General features: G+C 33.4%; 1 protein-coding gene across 11 annotated transcripts in view; it reads right to left on the reverse strand.

Annotated features, from left to right (window-relative positions):
* Window positions 1–25,758, reverse strand: part of Pde11 (Phosphodiesterase 11) — a 156,297-nt gene that overhangs the window by 11,354 nt on the left and 119,185 nt on the right. For all 11 annotated transcript variants that reach the window (XM_053754388.2, XM_053754384.2, XM_053754387.2 and 8 more), the window contains 4 exons: window positions 24,517–24,667; window positions 13,046–13,153; window positions 10,430–10,678; window positions 1,380–1,538 (listed from right to left, as the gene is read on the reverse strand). In XM_053754388.2, the coding sequence (XP_053610363.1) occupies window positions 1,380–1,538; window positions 10,430–10,678; window positions 13,046–13,153; window positions 24,517–24,667 (667 nt within the window). The remainder of the gene's footprint in view (window positions 1–1,379; window positions 1,539–10,429; window positions 10,679–13,045; window positions 13,154–24,516; window positions 24,668–25,758) is intronic.

Raw genomic sequence — 25,758 nt, forward strand, 5'->3', positions numbered from 1 at the left:
TAACTTTTTACGGTAGAAAAACTGAACTGCGACTTGGTTTTTTTACAGCATGTTTTTGATGGCGTATACATTAATGAGAACAAAAAACGTAATTAATAAAGCTGATAATTAAGTGACATTTATTGATTGTGTTTGGTTATTTAAATACTTTTATATATTAATTTTTTTACCCAGTCAAGTAGCCAATTCAATCTGACTAAATCTTACAAATCCAATAACAGTGTCTACTGTTGCATGTACACTTTTGTGAATTTAACAGATTTCCTCATGATGTTTTTCTTTCTTACTGGACTTACTTCTTTTTCTTCTTTATTTATGTATATTAAAACTACATATGAATCCGACTGACATAAAACTCATGAGTAGGATTCGAACCTAGGACTATTCGATTACAGTCTTCACTACTTTAACCACGACCTCTATATATGTAGAAAAAAATAAATAAATGTTAGAAGCTTAGCGAACAGTTCGTAACAATTCTTTCATTTCCCGGCACACAATAAGACACAAAAAACCACACGTGTCAACGCTAACCAGAGTTCTGTGAAAATATGCTTTCAATTCAACAATATTGCAAAAATACAATGGCTATTCTATTCATTGTATTTTGCACGAGTTAAAATCTATTTAATAACTATGTAGGTAGGATTTGTAATAGTAAAAAAACATAACCCACCCATAATCGGATAACCTTTGTAATAAAAAAAAATACTTCTCAAAATTAGTGCAATATATTCCAATTTCTGTCGATGAACACTGTTATTTTTTGAAGAAGTGCCTATTGTGATTCTAACGAGATAAAATATGGATCGCATCGAGTTACTCCATTATGATGTCCAATTTTATAAATAATGTTCATCACCTTCATCAATGTAAGTCCTTATATAAGTAATGTTGTTACTGGATGGTATTACAAGTTAAAGCACCTGACACCAGTATTAAGTATACATAATCATAGAAAAAAATCTGAATTAGGCTTTTAACAAACCAGTCAAAAATTTAAAATAAATATAAATAGATAATTGAACCAAAATAACACGATACGAAACGTCCGAGATATAAAACGTGTGCGGTTAATACTTAGTTTATATTATCATTAGATCCGCCCTTGTACAGTCAACAGCACATCAACCTACCCAAATTAATTGCAAACTCGCCATTAAAAAATATCTAAATAATTTATTTGCACAAAAAAGGATGCCTACAAGAGATGTTCATTACAGAAAGAAAAGGACAGTCTATTTTGTTATTTATATAGAGGTGTATGCAGGGTAACTTGATGACTGTACCATATTGGTCAATATAGTTCGAGTAAATAGATAAATAACTTATTATTATGTTTATTAATGAAGCGAAAGTTTAATGTGATCATAATTTACCTCGCCAGTGGTCGCAACATATCCTGTAATGCCTATGTTTATTGGGAATCTGCTCTCGTACGGTGAAGTACGTGGGGTTCCTGGCTCCGCATCGTCGCCTGCCTCGAGGTCAAATACCCGTGAGAAGCTGCCTTTGGAAGCTTCGTGGACTAGAAGCACCTGAAGAAGAAAAACCACAATTTATAAACTGTATTTACTTTCTACTCTTATTACTTCCATGCTGGTCAGGCAGAATCAATCAAGATAAAGGGCCATAAACTGGGTTGGTTATTCTTCCAATAGGAAATGCCATTTTGTGAATTACAAAGAAAAATATATTCAGACTAGCTTTTGCCTCACATGAATTTTTCACGGTAACATTTATTTTTCCGGAATGAAAGTGTGAAAAGGTAACAAATTACTTTGTCATTTATAATATTAGTTAGGATTAGTTTGACAAATGCCGATCTAGTCATAAAGATGACAATAGTTGGATGCCTGTTGTGTGAAAGCCGAACAAATGCTTTAGCATTTTAACACAGAGTTATGTTGTAGAATGTGACGCATGCAATTACTTTTTACCATAATTGTCTATTCTATGATAAACATTAACTTGAAAGCATTAGAGTTGAGTTTCGTCGCAATATTTTTGTAATCAAGTGATCAAGCCATATCTATTAAATTCAAGAAGCCACCTCTATAGAGGAGTGTGGCCTGTCTTTGACCAATCCATGCCTTTCTAAGTACATTATTTATTATCACGTGTAGACTTTTAGGACAACCTACTGCCATATAGTGGCAAATAGTTACAATACACACTATATATAGTACATTGGACTAAAGCTAAAGCCTCTTAATAAAAATAATACCATAATAGTCTAGCTATGTTCCATGCTGTAACCTGTAACATACATACTTCGCAGATTTTGCTTCGACTTAATTGAATTGTCTTGGCAACAAAAATACCTTGATTTTAATTCCAAGGACATATTTTCCATACACGTGTTAGTTTTTAAATTTGAATTACTGCGCAACTATCGTGCCATTTATTTACCTTGAAGAAAATGTCGTTTCGTTCAACATACTGACATAAGAAACCAAACGCCGCTGTTGCTAATAATGACGTCAACACAGATTTTCCACACGAATATAAAGCTATAAGGCTTATTTTAATACCACTGGAGATAAATTGTAATGTGTTTTACTTTCCATTTCCATTCTCATTAGGAACGAAACAAGCAAGCAAAACGTAAGAATACTCAGAGGAGACTATTATATCAACATGTAGACTAATCAATAATATTTATATCTGACACTAGATGTTGCCCGGGACTTCGGTCCCGTGGGAATTTTGTGATAAAATATAGCCTATAGCAATATTGGTTAATGTAACTTTCTAATGGTGAAAAAAATTTTTTAATCGATTAGGTAGTTTCGGTGATTACCCGCCTCAAACACACAAAGTCACAAACTCTCAAATGCTTACCTCTTTATAATAATATATAGATGTTGCCCGGGGATTCGCTACCATGGGAATTTTGAGATAAAATTGCCTATAGCAATCTCGGATAAAGTACCTTTCTATTGGTGAAAGAATTTTTGAAATCGGTTCAGTAATTTCGGAGATTACCCGCTTCAAACATACAAACTCACAAACGCTTACCTCTTTATAATAATAGATATAGATTATAACGTGAATATTTTTTCCCCCAAAACGATCTCAAAATGGGACAAACAAACAAGCAAAAATCTGCTAAACGATTTTTTTTAACAATTGCTCAAAGGATCCCGTGCGAAATCGCTAATATGCTATATAAAGCATTATATTTATACACTGTACTGTACGTACACCTGTACTAGAGAGCATCAGAGATCTTAGTAACTAATTGGGAAAGGTTATGTAGAAAAAAAATAACCTGCTCCTTGTGAGTAGGATAAATTTTTCCAGTCTGTGAAAAAGTGTGTGTGTGTTTCCACAATGTCCACTCTTTCTAACTGATAAACCTGTTTATGTAAGTTAAATTAGTAGGTATGTAATGTTATTTTGTAGCTGAGCCAAAACAAAGGGCCATTCCAGTAATTGACAATGTGCCTGGACGTTGATATGTTCTGAAAATGCAAATGTAATGCAATACCGTGTCCTAAGCTTGTTCATTTAAATGCAAATTGAGTTCAAACATAATCTGAAACTTGGAAGTATAAATTTAACTTCAAAACTGGAATGTGACGAGGAATGTTAATGAGATAAATTAAAGGCCCACATATTTTATTATAAACATAATGTAGGGATAAACCGTAAGAACTGGAGAAAAAAATATATAAAGGGACTATAGTCATAGTCTACGGCGTTGAATGAAACTAGAAAACACTCAAATGAGAAACTGAAATAAATAATCAACACATGGCGAGACAACAACTAATAATTATTTATTTCAAATATGCAACTGCAACCCAATGTTTTGATAACTTTATTCTTTACATGTTACAACTGTTACATAATTATTTTTTTCATTTTATATAATAATAGCTATTCTCCTTCTCCCTCGAGTAGACCGTTCGAATTACAACACAATATCTACTATTTTGAAATTGAAATTTGCTATGACCAATGCAATTATGGTGCTCTTCATTAGATCACTCAAAGCAACATGGACACTTTTATTAAATTGTCTGGCTGAGCATTATAAAGTAATTTTCAAACAATTTGAAATACTTGCCGAGATGCTTATTATCTAACAATACTTGACGTTAATTTATGTTAAAGTTATGTGTCATTTATTTTCTCGGTAATATTTTTTAATTCCTAAGGTATATATGTTAATACCTGGAAATCAAAGATCATTCTTAATCAAAGTCAAAGAATTTATCAAGAATGGAAGGGTTGGTTAAAACCAGAGGTAATAATAACACTTACTGAGGGTCATTTCCCATCATCAAATGTGTTGGCAACACCTAAACCGGCTTTATCGGTCCCCTCGGGAGCGACCCGGATTTGTAGGGAAAATAAAACGACATTTTAACAATGTCCAATAATGTTTTGACGACTTCACCAAGCCCTGCTATCTGAAGGTCCTGGTTTCGATTCCTAGCGCGGGCAAATATTTTTACATGTGATCACAAATATTTGTCTGTAGTTCTAGGTGTCGTGCTCTTTAATATGACCATCATTGTGACCATCGGACACACAAGATTTTATGGCTACTTAAGGATTGATCTCAATAATTTAATATTTTCGTCAATTAACGTTAATACTTTTGTTAAGACATGTAAAGCAGTGACTTGAAATCTACGTAAAATGTATATAATGATACGAAAATATCGGATCTTTCTTAGGCGTCGGATTCAAATTGATATAATTTATTCCCTCCACCAACCATCCAACTCGAGTTTCAAAAGTTTCTCATTGGAGCTGCGATGATCAGGTCATACGATACTCCGTATCGAATTCCCTTAGGAAGTAGGTAATGTCAACTGCACATCAATCTACCCAAATTTATTGGAAACTCGTCCCTATTGCCATAGTATAAACATTCATGCAGGGCAGTTTTACATCGGGACGACTGTACTTGTTTATCATCACAACCACAGCTGCAGTCATTGCATAACAAACTTCAGTGCAAAAAAGGGATTTTGTAAAACTGTCACGAAGAAATAACTTCTTTTATAGATACCTCGTCGACAATGACAATAAAAGGTTAGTACAAATACATTTAAATATTTAACTTAAATACCTATTTTGTTAGTTTGGAAAACAGAACGTCTCGTGTTAAAACTACAACAAAATAAACATGAAAATTGCATCAAACCTCCACGTTACTAATCTTGTTTAAAAACTAGAGTTTGAGTTAAACCAAAAGTACAAAGGTGTGTAAATATTTTATTTACATTATTCACACCTGAAACTGTTTTTTTTTTTTATTTATACGTCATAAGATAAATCGTTATAAGGATCAGAGTAATTCTAAAAATATATATATATAATTAAATATCTATATAAATAAATGTGACGAAGTTCACATAAAATTACCTACTGCATTACAATTTAAATATTTGATTACAATGTTATAGCAATCAAAATTCTTCTCAAACTAATGTTGTTTAACGTTTAAGATGTAATTAATCAAGTGTCAAGAACAAGCATCAATTTGGCAGACGCTAGAAAATAATTTAGTGCTAACATATAGTTCGAACAACTATCATTCATAATACAAATTAGTACACCAGTAGTTGTAGTATAGTAGTTGTAATATTTCTTTTAATCGTGAAAATAAAAGTTAGTATTAAAACGTTACATTTTAGTGGACCAATGGAGCTGTTCGTGAATCGATCAATCAATGTGGCAAATGCTGTTGCTTCCATTTAACTAAAGTAGAAAAGCCGACAAGCTGAATGTACTTTTTCTTTTTTTTTAATTTACCGAACTTGCTTCGAAAATATGACTTATATAAGCCTAAATATTTTTTAAATCACTTCGTGATTGTTAGCGCAAACAAACGCGTCAGTTAATATAATTATTTATATGAGTTTGTTAGAATAAATATTTCTATGTTACATAACTAATTAACAATTTAATATCACAATTACTCACAAGTCGTGAAATACGCCGACTAACAGAGCGTGAGGTTAAGCTACACGGAGTAATATGCAGGCATCGGCTTCGATAGGTAAATTAATTTCGATATCAAAGGCGTTCCAATAATTTCAACTATGCACTATATACTGTATGCAGCCCTTATTAGTAACTAATATTCTCGTGTATATTCCTTTTACCGTTACCCTGCATGAATCTTTATGTAATGCATGAAATGCCGACGAAACAATGAATTTAGATAATTTTATGTGTTGCCAACTGTACAAGTTCTCTAATTTCTCAGAATATTAATGAAAAATAAATGGATCGTTTATCAAAACGATACATTTCGTAATGAATTGAGACGCTTTAATTGAAGTAGTCGCTATCACGCAGAAGCCTAGTTTAATGCGCGTCAACATCTATCAACATATCATGCAATTTATCGAAAGACCGATCGCGAGACTTGTTTACTATGTTGCTTGGTAATTAATACGAATACTTGTTGTCTATCTGTCGCATGTGATCTGCAATCTACCAGGTCGTAGCACAATTATACTTAACGATTCAAATCAACTACTTTTGATATCGGTTCAACCGAGCGACGTCGATTCGGACTCGGTTTTCTGCCCTCGACCTTCCGGACCCGAGGAGGGTTCAGGTCTAATGGGTGTTAGTTTACCTACCTGGGTGGCGCAGTGGTAAAGTTCTTGCCACTGAACCACGAGGTCCCGAGTTCGAACCCCGGTAGGGTCATGATGGAAAATTATCTTTTTCTGATTGGCCTGTGTCTTGGATATTTATCTATATACATATATAACAAATACATATTTGTTATAAAACATAGTATCCCATAACTTAAGACTCGAACTTACTTTGGGGCTAGCTCAATATGTGTAATTTGTCCTAAAATATTTATTTTTCACTCTAGTTTTAACAGGATTATTTGACTTTTGTTAAATTCTTAATAAACAGAACTTTCAAACTTACTTACTTTAAACTTTTATAGTTTTCTTAAACTAAACGATTCAATTCCTTGGTTACTCTTCCATCAGGGAGATAGTAGGGAGAGCACTAATTTTCAACTGCTTCTAAGATTAACACACTTAAAAGGTAAACTACACCATATCCACGTACATACACGATAGTATTTTCCCTCAGGAAGCATAGATCGGATAGTATAAAGCCACTTTAACGATGATTGAAGTGTCGAGCCGGCGCCGGCGTCTCCCAGTCGGTCTCATTCCCGCTATCTCAATGCTAATTGCTGTGCTGCTAGTTTTCGCGCCTGTGTTTATCTATACGTCATTATCTTAATATGCTATGAATGCATCCGAGGTATTTCCAACCAGTATGCGCTTCCAGTCAGCCAGGAAATATACATTCATAGAGGGCTATGCTCAAAGTCGAATGAATAATAGAAAATAACGAATATATTTATACAGATTCGCACCTTTGTATATACTTACTCGTAGTTGAAATAATATGATTGAAGACTTGAATAAATCAGATATACGAATAGCTATGTCTTTCATATCTGATCAGTTCCCAGATCAGATCAATCATACTGAACCTATATCTGAGAAATCATTTGAAAGAGAGATTTTGAAATGGTGCTATTTTTCCAGTGAATATCAAACAATTCATACGTAATCGAGAATCCTTTGAAAATAAAAAGTAAGATCCATGTTTCGTCGCATAAAAATACATAAAAGTCAACAATAAGAACATACACGTAAGGATACGAGGAGGATTAAAATATAAGATGGCGGCTAATTTCTTGTGATGGATGTTGACAAGTAATCCTCTTTGAGGCAGTATGCCAACGTATTTTTTATGAGCTCCCGACTAGCATCCATTATGTATGACACTTTTATGATATTCACTTCAAGTAGACAGCATCTCTACTCATGGACTTGTGTCGATGTGTAGTGTACAAAACGCCGATTAATTTGGCTTAATGGATGTCCAGTATGTTTTAGATATGTTGAGGTATTCATATAGACACTGGTTTATCTCTCCATGATCCTAATCGGCATCAAGATGCATTTTGATGCTAAAAATACGAATAGAATTGAAGTATTCATATACATGAGATATAATGAGCTAGAAAACATAAAACTAAAGCAAAACATAGGGATGTTAAATTAATGAAAGAAACTAGGTGACCATAGATTCTTTATCATTCGTAGCTTATATCGTTTTCGTAGCTTATGAAATAAAATAAAAATAAAATAACGCAAGTTATCGCATAGCATTATATTTTATAGATAATTCCTATTAGAATACACTCCTCTCTGTTACGTGTAAGGAGAGCACATACACATACAATAATAGTTTTATGTTATGCCAACTAATGGTAAGTCAATACCACATTTTAATTATTATTAAATACAAAACAAATTCAGAACAACGTAATATCTACAGAAACTCAAGTATTATATTATTGTTCCTATTTTTATTCCATCGTTTGTTTGTATGGTCCGAAAATATCAGGGCTTGTCTACAAAACTTTGGATTTACGATCAGTGGTGGGTCATGGGTTTTGACACATGGACCCAATAAAATTGATATGTGTGATTACCCAGACTCGGGTTTTGACCATCTGGTTTTGTTTCCATTAATTTTCATGCATGGATTGAAATGGGTGATATAACTGAGTTTTAACCCAGGTGTTGATCATTGTTTACGATGTTCTATTGCTCAATCTGTGTGATTTGTCCTAATATATTTATATTCTATTGTACTCTATTCATCCCAAGATATAAGATTATTAAAACCATATCATACTATAATCCTTTATGAAAAATTACGTAGGTAGGTGTACATATTTATTTATCAAACTCTTTTCTCAAAGATCATGCAGACTCTATGGATCTCTACTTGCTATGATCCTTGCAGATAGATCTCTTAAACTCACTCTAGAATAACAGCTAATATAATTTATACCGTTCAAGGAACAGCAAAGGATTATGTAATAAATCTAAATCCGATATGAATAATAAATATTGATGTTAATTTAACACCTCTTCGGCCTCTTCGCTTCCATTCCATATTTATTCAAAGCCAAATCGGACAAAAGCGGATTAATTTCCATTTGTCTGTAACTTTTTAATTTTAACCTTTTATAAGGAATATTCGACTGGGGTCTTTGTTTTTTTAATTATTGACAGTAAAAAAATTCAAATAGGCTAAGCAAAATTAGCCAAAATACTAATAATTTAATTACACACGAGGGGGAAATAACAAGTTTTCATAATATACAGTATCACTTTTTCCTTACGGGGTAGACAGAGCCGAGAGCTGCTAAAAACTTTTCATATTTATTCCGGTTAAATCTTATTATTAAAAGAAATTACCCAGTTGTTTGTTCAAAGCGGTGTAAGAAACTAAAACAATTAAGTGAAGGAAGCCAGCAATTTATGTAAAATTCAGGATATTGCTATTCCCAGGACGATAATTAAAAGCGACGACGTCTTGACACAAAAGCCATAGCACAAAATCAAATATTGCAACCCCGCCATAAATGTTGTAAATAGAAAACGTAAAGATGTATGACAACCACCAGACGGCATATATTAAAATAATAGTATATGCTACCTTGCAACGCTACTTGTTAAACTGTAGATAATGTAAAAAAAAATATTCAAAATTTATTTATGACAATATATATATATATATACAATATATATATATATATACAATATATATATATATATATACAATATATATATATATATATATATATATATACAATAACTGTGTTTTCGACTTTCACCAATTTCTTGGTATACAAAAATAATTATATTACAAATAGAAATTATATTAGCGCATTTACTGTTTACTATGATCAAACTAAAAATAATCCGAAATAGACCTCAAGGCTTGCTCATCAAATAGTACAATATAGTTAAAGACGTTCTTTTGGTTAACTAACTTGTGCTATGATCTCAGTAAGATAATTTAAACACAACATTAAATAACGCTAAGACCTTTGCCGGAGGTATATTAAGCTGCTGTGGGACAGAATATTTTGTTGTAATCATAAATTATGAACTTGAAATTTCCATTGTAATTTTATTGTGAGAATCGTCTTAATATCAGTTCACTGTAGTATCTATTTAATTTTTCCTCCATGATAGTAAATATGCGACATCTTATCATTTTACGATTACTACTGAGTATTATTAAGCTTATTTGGTGGAACCTGGACTCCAACGTTTTATGGCCGCACTACCTGGAAATTCTCAGAAACCCAATTCTCACGAGTTGTCGAATTCCTATAATATTTCCGAAGGATTTAGTCGGTTTCTACCCTAATCCCTAACAATCGATCAATTGATCGAATAAAGCTCAATCCAACGCATTAATTGTAGTTTTTTTTTATTCCGAATTTGCTTAAAGTTTTCGGGAAAAAAATGAAAAAAAATAATGAAATTAGCTTAAACTGCGTGAAAATCGGGCACCACAGAAGAGAAAGTAAAATTAAGGATATTCTTACCTGTACCCTCTGACAGCGTATCAAACTCTGCGTGTGGGTCAATATCCTCAGCACCATATGTTCTATCGTGCTCTGCTCTTCAAACACCATCCTCGCCAGGTCTAGAAGCACCTGGTTCCTCTTCACTTCCAGCTGTGATCGCTCATACAACTGGGCGTTGCGGAGGCCGATGCCGCAGAACTGGAGGTAGGAGGAGAAGACCTTCTCGTCGTATGCCGTGAACGGTCCGTCGTTTTGTTTGTTTATCACCTGAGTCAACAATCCAAGATTAGTCATGATTTATAGTTCAGATTTCCATTATTTCTATTACAATTTTTCAAAGCCACTTCATGTGTCGTTTAGAAGACCCTAATCAATAGGGACACAGTTACTGGTGGTTACAATCTTCAGCCAAAACAAATTGTATACTATCTCTAGCCAAGTTGATATAAGTTTACTAACAAAAGAACGGAACATATACAAAATAAAAGTGTTATCTAAGAAAAGAATTACAGAATACGACGATAAATAGCTATCCCCAAAAAATACACGAGCATGGAGATTATTAATCTAGAATCAAAATGTCTAAATAAAGTTCTTTTATTTTTTCAAAGCATTAAACTACAAAGAGCTCTAATAAAATTGCTTGCTCAAACTGATTAGAAGTCGGTAAATCGTGTTTTATTCACCCTTAACTCCCCTCAGGATACAATCTTGAACAAGCAGACGCAGATAAAGTTCCCAACATTTCATAAGGAATTTAAATTGGTAGAATATTTAATTTAATATTATAACGAACGGACAAACTTTTTTGATTTGATTTTTTTTTTCAACTTATATATTCAGTTTTTTCCAACTTCAAAACGGTTTTTTGATTTTCTTCTTTGAAAAATAACTTTGGTACATTTGTTACCGACATCAATCCGTGTGGAAAATAATGTTAGAAATAAATAAATATATTAGTACAAATCACACAGATTGAGCTAGCCCCAAAGTAAGTTCGAGACTTGTGTTATGGGATACTAACTCAACGAAACGATTTATTTGACATTCAACTAATTAAGCTTATTAGATCTTTTGAAAATAATAAATTTTGAATACCATTAAAATTAAAGAAATGCCGAAAGAAACTAATTTAGACAGTTTTACTCAAAAATATTATACTATGTTGCCGAATAAAACATACTAAAAGGAAAATAATATTAGACAATTGGTACTGACGTGTCCCCCAGCATCACTGAAAGGCAAATTTATTAAGGTCAGAAAAGCATAGCATTTCAGTAAACCTTCATTTTCTCGCTTTCAGATAAGTATTTTGCGGGCTATAATTTTAGAAGTGTAAACAAGTCCAAATTTACTTTTCTGGTGAGATTATTGATAAACAAATTTACAATTCGCATCCTTGTTGTTTCATTTTGTTTGTCATGGCACAATAAGCTTTTAGGTTTCAGTGATTCTAACTCGAGTATTGTAAATGTTGTACTGAAATTACGCATTACCCATATTTTTCTTTCTAAATGGCTTAGTGCTATGTCTGACCTATTTTGTATGGAAATGATGCTTCAATCTCGACAGAAGAAGAATGGGCCGATTCGACGTGTTCCAATTTAACGTTCCGGTTACCAATTCTGAAGTTCTTAGGCGCATGGGCATAAAAACGGACAATTAACTCCTTCAAATTATAATGATAGGAAAAATTGTCGAAAACGAAACGACGGTCTTAAGACGGGCTCAAAACCGAGCAAGTGAAACGTCTTCCCTCCATAAGATAGCTTTTTCCGTGGAACATCAAAGGTATTGTGTGTGATGGGTATGAACGTCGAACAGATTCATTTAAACGTATTTACTAAAATCTAGAAAACGAAACGACGGTCTTAAGACGGGCTCAAAACCACGTTTAGCTCAAAAACATCAGAGAGTGGACGGGAATTAAAACAGTCGAACAATTATTCAGACTAGCTCTAAGCTCTAGATAACACTAAATTAATAAAGATATATAAAGAGATGGCTGCTAGCATTCAGTAATGAATAGGCACACAAAGGATCAGATATTTCTGTCAATTAAAAATAAATATTATAAAATATATAATTATGAATTTGTCATCTACAACAGTAGGACCTCATTCGCGTAACAGCTCTCGGCCCAAGCGTAATAAAATTTAAATTGGATGGTAGACGTTTTATTAGTAATAGTTTACTTTTATGTTTTTCTGAATCACTTGCAATAAAACAGTATTTATAACTCTAAATATAAAAAAAGGAAAGTGCGATTGCATTGGATTTTTTTACAATGTCCACTATAAACTAACATTTTATAAGTACCAATGTCGAATGATCCTAGTATGTAATACATAATATAATGTTAGTTTACTAGACTTTCAAAATACCGTATTATTTTACTGAGAAATTAATTGTTTATATTTTAGTTTGTCACCTGGCCCTGGCAGAAGGGGCAAACCGAAGTGCTTGATGTCGTCAATGATGATATGCAGGCTAATAATGATCTAACGACTAGGAATATCGACTAAGCTACGTGGAAACGAAAAAATCGGAATGCGCTAAAATGCTCTATGACTAAAGATGAAACGGGGAAAACGCTTAGATGAGAGAAAGAGAGAGTAAAAAATGAACTTGTACCTGTGCAACACCGATGACCTCTCCATTGATGTCTTTAATTGGCATACAAAGGAGGGACCTCGTCTTGTAACCCGTCTGCTGATCGATGTCGTGGTTAAATCGCTCATCCTGCAACATTAAAAAACTTCATTAGCTTAAATATTCTTCTTCTTCTTCTTCTTCTTCTTCTTCTTCTTTATATGCCTGTTCCTAAATGGCGAATATTTAGTAGTGAATAAATAGGTCAACAATTTCGTCTTATCCAGATCTTCTTAACAATTGTTCAACTGTTGACTCTCGTCCCGTTCATGGACGCGCAAATGAGGATTTTTAATTGTTGTTATCTTCTATAATAGTAGTTAATAATGTAATTTATACTCATATTGCAATATGGCAGCAACTCTTTCTAAACACATGAGTCTGGGTTCCGACACTTTATGGCTGCGGAAGGAACTGGCATTGGGTTAAGATCAGAACATCTTGAAATAGTTAATGTGGACTCTATGTACTTTAAGAAAAACCGGCAAATTAACCAAATGCCATGGAAAATTTATTGTAGATTAATAAATTTGTAATCTGACACCAAAATGCCATACTAATATATGTGCCTTGTCTTATGTTAACAACACTTACAGCGTCTTTGGAAATTTTATTATGTAAGTAAATAAATCCAACAGGTATTCAAAAACAATCAAATATAGTAGGTATATCCCAATGCTTTTTGTGTACAGTATCCTTACTACTCTGACGTTGTCGTAGTCGTTGGAAGCATGCGTAAATAAATATTGTAAATATTAAAATATAACTGGCTGGCGCAGTGCGCAAATTTGGATAGCCAGTCGGGATTATGTATATTTTATGAGCAAAATGATTTAAATAAAATCCACCTCGATTTAATCTCATCGTGGAACATATTGTTTGTGGCCAGATTTCGTTATTTTATTTTTGTAAAATGATAAAGGATTATTATGTGTTAATTATGGGACGTTCCATGAGAAAAAGAAAAATTTACCATATGGAAGGCAGTCGCTGTCGACTAATTATGCACATCTAAATAGTAGTAATATTATAAAAGGTGAGCAAGTGAAACGACTTCCCTCCATTAGGTAGCTTTTCCCGTGGAACGTCACATGTATTGTCTGTGATGGGTATGAACGTTGAAAAGATTCATTTATACATATTTAAGTACTAAAATCTAGAAAAACGTATGCAGTCGTTCAGGTCATTTACCTAAGTAAAATTAGTAGTACAATACTACCATTTACTTATTAATGTTACGACTCGAAGCGCATATATTTTGTGAGTTGCTTGGTGAATTCAAAGTTGTTATATTGGCTGGTCTATAATTACGTTGCATAATGAGAATCAAGTAGCTACTCGGTTGATGCTGCCTAAAAATCCAGAGCGAGAGAGAAATAGCCACAAGGCGTCTATTGTTTAACAGCCACTCTTCGTCTATTGTATAAGTAAGTAGCCACTGAAACTGACATAGTTTTGTATGTCCCACGAATCAAAAACATATAGGAGACATTTTATTGCCATTTCTCTAAAAAAAAAGTAGTGTGACGATACACGGGGCGGCGGCAGATAAATAGGAAGAAGTTCCATCATGAAACGAAATAAACTCCTAATGATGTAAGTGCACCTTTAATAATAGCTATGCACAAGTTGATACACCCGTAACTTTCTCTATATTTGGTCCGTAACATGTCCAGTCTATTAAGACAAGTATACAATGAGTCAGATTGATAAACAAACTCATGTGGCACGAGTAGACTTTATTTCCATGAATAAATGGATAAGTAACAAAAAATATAGAGTATTTAAATTACACAGACATTTCCACGAAATATTCCATAGCAAGTAAGAAAAATGTAAAACGAAAATGTTACTTAATTAGCAAAACATAAAGAAAAGCAAAAAAATATTTTTCAATAATACTGTTAATTTTATGAGATTCAATGAATATTTATAAAGCCTTAATTATTAATTAATCATTGTAAGTATTCAAATGGCAAAATAATAACAATGAATGTGAGTTTCTTTTTCCCCTGAATTGAATTTGAAACCGAACGATTCTAAATAAAACCGGTTTGTACTGGTAAAACAAAGCCATGGAAGTCAGCAAACATGCCCGCATACGCGGAGCCAATTTCTTTTATCGCCTGAATAATCTTTACGTTACATCATCCGACAGAGTACCAATAAGTGGCGACGTAAAAACTGAACAAAGAACTGAATTTTCGAGCACTACTCGTACTCATCGATTTTACGACTCAATACGAATCCCACAAACGACTTAGCATGCTATTCACTGCGCTTTAAGCCTGCCCAAATCTTGCCATTGTTATTCCATCGCGCATCATAGGTCGGACGACGCAGGTCAATGACTTTCCAAATGTAGCAACTGATAAATTCACTATAATCTTTACATAAAAGAATATATCTCATATTTTTTTAAAATAATTTAATTGCCTCATTAACATTTTTCTTTTGCGCGTGTACTGAAAGAAATATCTATAAAGAGACTTTGTTCTTAGTTTCCTAAATGTAAGTTTTATTGATATTTACACTGTTGTGTAAATAATATAATAAATAAAATAAATGTATTTAAAAATACTAATGTATTGGTAAGAAAATATGATCTTAGCTTCTTAGGCTCGGTCTTCTGACTGAAAAACATAACAGTATTTTTATATGCGTTTGGGTTTTCCGTTTAGGGGTTATTATTAGAACATTAGTGGGTATTAATCGAGCTACATTAGTTGTGCATAATCGCATGTGTAATGCGAAAATTAGACTACACCCGTAATAAAGCAACTAGGCCAGTCATAAATACTAAAACACATTAAACACGATTAGTTTCCATTCAAGTCGTTCAGTGAATGGGCCGTTTTAGTCGGAATGTTGGTTCTGAAAGCACGGGACATGGACCAAAGCCAAAATGGGTATCACAGCATGCACCGTTCATTACATTACTTGTCTGCAAACCAAATTGGATTTTAACTGATCACTTGGTTTATCCCCAATTGGCCATACTGAATACTCAGTAATTTATTATTGTATATTTGTACCTCGGCCTTTGCTATTTGTTGAGTATTCTAAGAAAAGCATTTCAAAGATATTTCTCTGCTGATATAAATTAAAATTTTAATCGCTGTTGATAGTTTGTATATGCCGGGCAAAGTGTTTGGTGTTTAGGATTTGGATCGTTACATGGATTTTGTTTCTAACTGTTCAATACGTAACGGGTTAGTTAGAAAAAATGTTCTAAACAATAACCCCAGCCACAACACTACTTGTAATATAAATACTTCCCTGGAGATCTACAAAATTTATACAACTAGATAAGTATTTTGTTTTGACTTTTTTTTAATCTCAATAGATTTTGGTCGTTTTTAAGTTATCTATACTAACATTATCATCAAAAGTAATTGTATGAACACAAAACTTGGAAAATAGCACAAAAAATATATTCACATGATTACTGAAATCATGAAGCTTATAATCTCACGCATTATATCCTATTTAAATAACACCAAAGTTGAAACATAACCTTATAGTAGTTAGTAGTACCCAAATATATATATATATATATGGACAAATCACACAGATTGAGCTAGCCCCATCGTATAGACTATACCCATAAACTTGTGTTATGGGATACTAACTCAACGATACTATATTTTATAACATATACATATATAGATATACATCCAAGATCCCGGGCCAATCAGAAAAAAAACATTTTCCGTCATGACCCGACCGGGGATCGAACCCGGGACCTCTCGGTTCAGTGGCAAGAACTTTACCACTGCGCCACCGAGGTCGTCGAAACATAGCGGGAAACATGGCAAATATCAAATTATATACACTCATACCACATGCAATAATATTCTTCAATGATTTTTCATCTCATCGAGTTTAAGTTCGATCTGCGTATGAGATTATACGAAAACTATTTCAACGATTAAGTCATTACTATATAGCGGCGACTCTGAATACGATACGCCACAGAACTAACTGAAGCACTGTTAGGTATACAATGTAGATACAGTAATGCAGAACATCTAGAAAGTCTTCTATATACTTCCTCCAAGCAACTGTTTCTAACAAAGTCCCAAACTGTATAGTCGTAAACTACTGCATGAAATTCGATTCGGTTAACTTTTCCTGCGAGTTTTGTGGTTAGAATTTTATGTTATAACTTCATACTGATTTGCTCATATGAAAACTCAAACATATCTATGATAAGAAAACGATTCAAGCGGTGGAGAAATCTGTGGGAGTTAGATGTTTTTAAGAAAATTCAATATATTATCACAAAATGTTTTATGTCTTTCGTGCAAACAATATAATAACTATAATAAGAAAGAATTGTAATACGAAAATGTATATTATAATTTGCTCTGTCGCAGTATCATTGAATTAATTATAACACAAGATTTTGGAAATTTCATGGTATAATTCAGCAAGAATTGGAATGTTTTAGAAAGCTACGAAATCACATTAGAATTTGATTTGAAGATTTCATAGACCACCACTTCCTTCCGGTGAATGAAAACATCGTGAGGAATCTTGCGATTATTTATCAGCTAGTGTATGAAATGGAACAAGTAATGGCAAACTACTCCATTAATATTGGCAAGAAGCACCTATGCGTTTTATTCAACGCAATGACTACAATCCTTTGTAACGAGAAGTACATACGAACGAAGGTTCATTGAGAGAATTTGAAATTTCTGAAAACATTAGCGCCTTACGCATCATTGAATTATAACATTCACAATAACATCACTACATTATCAAGTATTGCGATTTCCGAAGCATTTGTGTGTTGTTACAATTAATTATGAATACGTGAGTACGCATAAACTGCCAATCGGGCAAGGTCACGGATTTTGGAGACACGCCAGTATGATAAAATAAATAAAGTATAGAATAAAATAAATGGACTAATTGAATTGAAGAAGTAGAAATAAAAGAAGGCATAATGACCAATTAAGTGATGTCACACATACATTAATTAGAGACGAATATTTCACACTTTCTTTGACAGTAAGCCAAATACAAAATGTTTCATTATTTCAACTTTCAATTACCTCGATATACCTAAGTATCAGCGAGAGTGTTGATAAATATTCCAAGATTAAAACACATGACGATATTGAAAAACTAATTGCATAATGTATAAGCATTTGCCGTGAAAGATGTGGACAAAGAAATAAACAAACATGTCAGATTAGTTATGTTAGGTTACGTTTTTTATTTCATGTCGCTATAATTAATCTTTCAGTCGCAGGAAAAAAATATACACACAAATAAGCCATTCTCGGCGCTTAGTATTTCGAGCATTCCTCTCGACTATGGCATTAATTGATAACGATCATGACAAGCCCAAAACCTTGAAAGCTTATAATTGTCGATAATGTTTTTGATTCACCGAAATTCCCTTTAGAAATTCGTTTAACAAATATCAGCGTGAAGGTGCCAGAATCGATAGGCAATAAGCAAATGCATAAAGCACTTAAAAGTTTTATAAGATGGACAACAAAAATCTGTGTGATTGATCGATTCAGTATTCAATAAGTAAATAATTATAACAGCGGAGAGAAATTTTTGTTGTGGCTAAAAATAGCAATGACGTTAAATTTTCAAGGGGTGAAAATGAGAAATTGTGTATTCGCGAAATATAGAACGCAAAGCCAAACGGCTGAAAGACAAATGAATCGTATCCTTAATTTAAATACTGTACAGACAAGAAAATGGAAAGCTCAAAGGAGATTTTATATTTTCAGAGTCGATACACATCCCACAATGTTGGAAATTATTGAACAGTTATACAGATGCACACGAACTTAAAAAGCTGAAATTAGGCTGTAAAACTGTTTGTAAGACGACTACAATGAGTTTGACCCAAATGTTGGAAGATTGATGATACGTCTTTGTAAACTATTTCACATACTGCTTTTACGTTATGTGGAAATCCATTCATAAATACGTTACTTGTCTTTATGCCAAGATTTAGAGTGAAGACATAACAAACACTGACGGATAACTAGTTACACACAACATATTGAGAAATACTAATTTGAATACTCTTTCGAACTCCACAAAATATTGAATACACCACGTCAAAGATATTAAAATATTAGGAATTATAGCAGTGTGGTTATCCTTTGGAAACTGGTTTCGAATCTTAGTTGCCAACAGTTATACATATTTTAACGAAACGAGAAGCGGAAAAGAGGAAATATATTCTCTAAGTCGCAATCGTATGAAAATATTACACGAACCTTTTATCTGCTAATGTACAGTGACCATTCTGATTCTAATTACCTTAATATATGTATCACATCAAAATCACAGGCAAAAAAACAACAATATTTATTTAACTTCATAAATTCGTCTACCATACTAACACAACGGATCTAATATTTTGTTCTTATTAACAGCACTCTCGGAGTTAAAACATGTAGTTAATGCAGAAAAACTATTTAAACTAGCGAAAACAGTTCACTTTTTAACGTACCCACATCAGTAAATGCATGACTTGACTAAAGAGAGATAGCATTTTCAAGCACACCATTTATCGTGAGCGGGTGGAGTTGCTAGAATAATTTATGTTCTTTTGGTTTGCCTGACGAATCTCGGGCCAACCGCGTTGTACTCAGCGTTAGAGGATTCTTTACATTTAAGAACAAATCTCCAGCTTGTCCTACATATTTAGGTTGGGATAAAACTATTTTATCTCCATTTAAATGTTCTGGAATTCGGAGCATTTTCTACGTTGCGAGATTCTTACTATGAAATTTTCAAGTTACTTAAAGAGGTACTTGGGACTACTAGTGCACATATTCTTTTAATTTACTCCAAATACTTCTACTATTTTTAAACCCTTCATACCACTCTCATAGGAACTTGAATTATTATCTAACAAGTAAATTATTTAGTTACACGTTATTTATTTTCAAGTATTATTTTACGAATTATACGTGTAAATTGGCAATAAGCATATTTAATGTTAGCCTCAAAACAATCTGTCATGTACTAACCTCACAACAATCACGTATATATTGGTATATATCTCTCGTTGGTGACAATAATAAGTCCAACTCGATCTTAAATTGAACATTCCATATCAGTATTGAAATAATGAGATGAATGCTTATCGATTATGTTTCCTTTAAGCCGGTAAATCAAGGATAGCATGCTTCCTTTTGTAATGGAGTCAAATGAGAAGATGCTTTAAACTATACATGTTTAACTACTTTTTTATCCTAAATCATTTCTCATCCATAAATATTATAGAGTTTTTTTTATTAATATAGAGGTTTTTAGAACCTCATAAAAAGTAATGTTGAATAAAATCACTGGCGTTCAGAAGACAAAGCTATTGGCGTAGAAAATAATGTTATTAAAATCAATGCATGCAAATCTTGCAAATTGGATACGTGGTTACAAATTCTGGTACAAGAAAATCTCATGCAAATCAAAAAGCTACCAAGATAGCGTATCACTTGATGAATGTGCTCTCTCGATCTTCCGATCCGGGTGAAAAATGCCCGGCTATGAATAAACCGAGGATGGCTGGTGACTTTCGAATAGGCCGGATAAAATGCAGGTCAACCGTGCCGGATTATCTCTGAATAAAGATACTTCTCGTTCTGAGTATGATTATTTTTGCTTTATGTGCAAACTATTTTTTAATGCGGAAAAATAATAGCAATAAATCGGTTAATAAACATTTATAAATTTTATTACTCACACATTCAGGGGTTAGAAAGCAGATATGTTTTTTTGACATTTATTTGGAATTTTGATAAGTTTGCGACAATATTCTGCAATTATAGGGTAAAACTTTGACGTTAACTTTAACGTGCGCAGAAAAACGGAAAGTATACTATTTTGTATAAACGTCAGAGGCGCGCCTGTTAAAAAATTTTTACTTTAGTAAAATCTTTTTTTTTCTCAATTTTCAGCATTAGTCATTTTGACTAATTAATAATTAGATTTGATAATCTACTTAGGAAATGAATAAGGACTATTGATATCGATGAAAACCAAAAGCAGACAGTATTTATTTTTTTACTGCTCCAACGCTCAGTGTTACGAGTATGCCGTGTAATGTACCGTGATATGATATATGACGCTCAACCATGGACGGAATATTGCTTAGATATCAATACACTATCAGCATACGGACCGCATGCATGTGATATTGGCAAAAAAAGCTTAAACCTAAGTACATGTTTCACCGACTATGGGTGTGCAAAAATAAATGTATATGGAGCATGCTAACTGCCACTAAATAACAAAATAAATCAATCTTATATTTTCTAGTGTCAAGCTGACTTGCTAAAAATTGATACTTGTGTCACTACAACAGAAATGAAGTTATGAATCAAATAATAAAATTAAAGGAAGTACTAGTATTTTTTAGAATTCCCGAATACTTACTTTAACTTACTTTAACTTACTTTACTAATTCCCGAAGACTTAATTTTGTCGGAAAGCTAAAATGTATAAGTACAATATCTTGCGTTGTTTTTCTCATCTATAAAGTTTATGCGAAAAGAAGGAATTATCTGTAAAAATGTTGCTTGTTTGTGAACGGTACAGATGAGCTTGACATTTTTAAATCATTAATCTTGTGATAGGTATCTATACATGCTTTTCCAATTTTCTGTGGCGGAGCAATATGAATCGAGGGATTATAATTCTCTTTTGTAACAAGACTTTTCTTTTCGACCTTATGTGTACATAATAAAATTGATTCCTACCCTTTGTTATAACAAAACATTTAAGAAAAGTAGATACATTTACTTTTCGTTTAAGCGCTATACAATATATTAACTGTATTTTGATTGAAAATTTCTACAAAGCAGTAGATTCTACAGTACAAATCCATTCTTTTAAAATAGCTTATTCATAAGCTTACGTTACAGAATAAACCTTTTTCAGCACTCATACAAATCTCGAAGTAAAAAATAGAAAGGTTAACGAGCGGCTAATACGTGGCTTCTATCTTAATCAGAGAGCTTTTAGAAAATTCTCAACACGTAAAACACCTTTCAACACCTGCAAAATAAGTTGAAGTATCAAATTCCTTGTAATGAACGGAAAATTTTACGCTTCTAGGTCAAGATTGTTCCAGCGTTGTTCACGTAGTTTAAACTTCGTTTAACATAGAACTTGCTCTGTTACTTTTGATTGTAACTAATTGCTAGTAAAAGCGAGTGGGTTTAGTTTCAAAAAGAAAACCTTATTTTATAAAATTAATGTTATTATTATTAGTTTATTAGTTAATTTTGTCGGAAAGCTAAAATGTGTAAGTACAATATCTTGCGTTGTTTTTCTCATCTATAAAGTTTAAAATAACTTCTTCTAAAGGTCTTCTGTGAACTTTTGTTTAAAACGGCAAGATAAATAGATACCTACCAGTTTACAATTTCAACTCAAAAACCACAATGTAAGCCACAGTAAGCTCGAAAGGGTATGTACAATACAAGTGCATGTATAGCTATAAAATTTCAAGTAATAGTGTTTCTATATTTTTTTACAATTTTAAATTATTGATCGCCACCAAAATAGTCGAATACCCAATATGCAAAATATTTCTAAACAAGCACGTGGCCCCAAGACGGCCATGTATGATAGGGCAGGCAAGGCACGCCGGGAATTTTACGATAAAATGAATCGTAAAATAAAAGCTGGAGAAAGATCATAATGTAGGACGTGGCAAGAATAAAACACGGCTAGGAATAATCTTATTTCCATACTGAAGTATTGCTCAGTGATTTATTATCACGCCAGTACGAGATACCAGTGTAGTTCATGAATATTGAAACCGTTGATCAATTTAAATGAATTCATGCATGCGGAATTTCTTTCATACTTCGGAAACGCATTTGTCTTTGCACGTGTTTATCTCCAATCCTCAAAATTACTTATTCACAACTTATTAAAGAAAGTGGAATGAGCCAAAATTCCAAGGCATCTATCTTTTGGTAATCAGGCTATACTAATATTTCGAAAGCAACGTGTAGAGAATAGAGATCGACCTACCAACCGTACCAAAAAAGGTCATTATTGTGCTGTGAATTTACGCAACCTTAAAAAATAATCTCAGCATTTTCTTAACCATTAAGTAAACAACGTTCAGATAAAAACACCCTTAAAGAGATTGCTCGGTAATTTTAACACACGCTGTATGATGACTCCATCAAAATGTTATAAAATGCGCAATCCGGCCAGGAGAAAAGTTCGCTAAAACCAAACTTCAGCTTCAAAATGAAGGTTCATAATAAACTGTTTGTATAATACGGTAAGCCGTGGCTCTGTCATTGTTTAATGGCTAGTCGTAAAAGGGTATTATCGTTTCATTTTTTGCGTTTCCCTCTCATATATTGTGAGCCACCTTATGGCAACGAAATTCGGTAATGACCCTGGATTTTTACGAGTTTGTTTAAAATTTTTAGACGATGTTCATAAAGGGTTGATGTTGTCATTGCATTTTTTTGTAAAGAGCCACTGTAAAAATGTGCATGAATAAAACAGACACAAAAATTTTCGTTTTCGGCATCAATATCACGCCAGCAACGAAATGTATTACGTTCACGCCAGTTCACATGTATTACCTAAATATATTTTGAAATATAATAATACAAAAAATATACATAAAATGTACTTTCCAGGTCCCTTTTTACTTTTAAAAAATGTTTAAAAATTAACCCAGCTGACTCACTTTAGACACAGTTCGCTGTTCACTTTTTGACTCGCGACGAATGAAATAGCGAGGGAGGATTTAATGCTCTCTAAAACGTATTTTCATTACCGACGGTATTTTTAGAATCGCTGGAAGTATTCGTATTTTACACCAAAACTGGTAAGTATTTTAAGTTTTTACGCGTATTTAGGGTTTTACCTGAGAAAATTCATATGACTTGAAATCTTAATTAATATACCTAAGTATATATAATTTTAGTAACCCTGTAACTGCAGACTTAAAACTTTGAAGACTTTTTAAGAAAGTCATACGAACTTATTATGATGTCTACTTGAAAAAATATACTTAGCCTTGAATGAATATACTTAGCTACCTTATCATCGTTTCAACCTTTTTCTTTCTGCCTACAGCTGAGGCAAGGCCTCTCTTAGCGTATACCTCCTTCGTCATGTACCTCTCTCATCCATGACTACCTATGACTTACATAATATCGTTCATCAATCTTATTGTCAGGAGTGGAGCTCCCAGGGCATGCAGTAAATTGCCCATTCCAAGCAGACTTGGCGACGCACAAATGTAGCTCCAAGACAATCGGGCCGACCTGGCCTGAATTGAGGCGGATAACTAAGAAGAGTGAGATGGCAAAGCACTCTGGATGCCCTTTGATCCGCATGGGGACCTTAGGACACAAACTACTTCATCTCATAGCATGTCGTCCGACACTACTTTAACTTGTCTTAAGCTACCACAGATATCTAGGTACCTTATAAGCGTCGGGAATGTTGACTGGCTCGCCGCTTTCGGCCACGTAGCCCACGATCCCGCTGCCCCAGGGTATCCGAATTTCGTCCAGCTGTTCCATCTGCTCTGGAGTGGACTTCGAGCACACGTCGAACAGTTTTGACACGAGACATCTGTTGACAAGAAACAAGATGTGTTATTAAAACAAATTAGTTAAATATTGTAGTCTTTATTGAAATAGCCATGCGTTTATAAACGAGTCATGTAGATCACAAGTAGTCAACGAGCGAAGCGAGGCTATGAGCTTCAAGCTAGCTGTGACTCTGAGTACGGACCCTGGTCTCTGCTAAATGGCTGAGGGAAAAAACCGGGAAAACGCACAGATGAGAAACTTTGACTTATACCATTTATCTTAAATAACGCGTCAATTCCCCTTCTACATAATTATAAAACAAAGTCCTCTGCCGCGTCTGTCTGTTCTTCATAAACTCAATAACTACTACACGGGTTTCATGCGGTTTTCACCAATAGATAGTGTGATTCCTGAGAAAGTTTTAGGAATATAATTTATGTTTATACGCGAGCGAAGCCGGGACGTGCCGCTAATAACAAATATTTCCAATACTAAACATACAATAATTTCGACATAGAGCGTTGATTTGACATATATATATTTTTACAAAATCTACTTTATCATTGGTTGTAAACTAATTTATAGAAAATCCTTGTATTAAATTCAAAAGATATTTAAAATAAAGTTCAATTAAAACAGAACAAAGCTATCGACAGCTCTTACGCTCCTATGATATTATAAGAGCTCACATTACATCACTACCCGCGCAAGACAGCCATAATCGAATTCCCTCTGGTCGCCCTGGGAATTTTCCAATCGGCAACTAAGAATTCGTATAATAAAACGAGTACTGCTGCGATAGACAAATCGCGTTGCAATGTGAGGCGTATTCCAGCATCCAATAGCTATAGGTATTCCAAGAATAAGTTTCTATTCTTTCTTATACCTATGTTTTTTTTCCATTCCATTTGGGGACAGCAACCGTTCCTGAGAAAAAGGGTCTTGACAAATGGACGAGGTGATACCATGAGAGTTCTGTTTTTACCAATTGAGGTACGTTATCCTAGAAAATATATTTTGCAAAACACTGAGTCAGTTGAAAACTTGAGTGCGACCCATACATCAAAATCCAGATGATACTCGTAAGATCCTCCATACATCGCAACCCCACTTACTGACCCGGGTTCGATC

The sequence above is a fragment of the Plodia interpunctella genome, chromosome 14 (genome assembly GCF_027563975.2).
Source record: "Plodia interpunctella isolate USDA-ARS_2022_Savannah chromosome 14, ilPloInte3.2, whole genome shotgun sequence".
In the NCBI taxonomy this organism is placed as follows: domain Eukaryota; kingdom Metazoa; phylum Arthropoda; class Insecta; order Lepidoptera; family Pyralidae; genus Plodia; species Plodia interpunctella.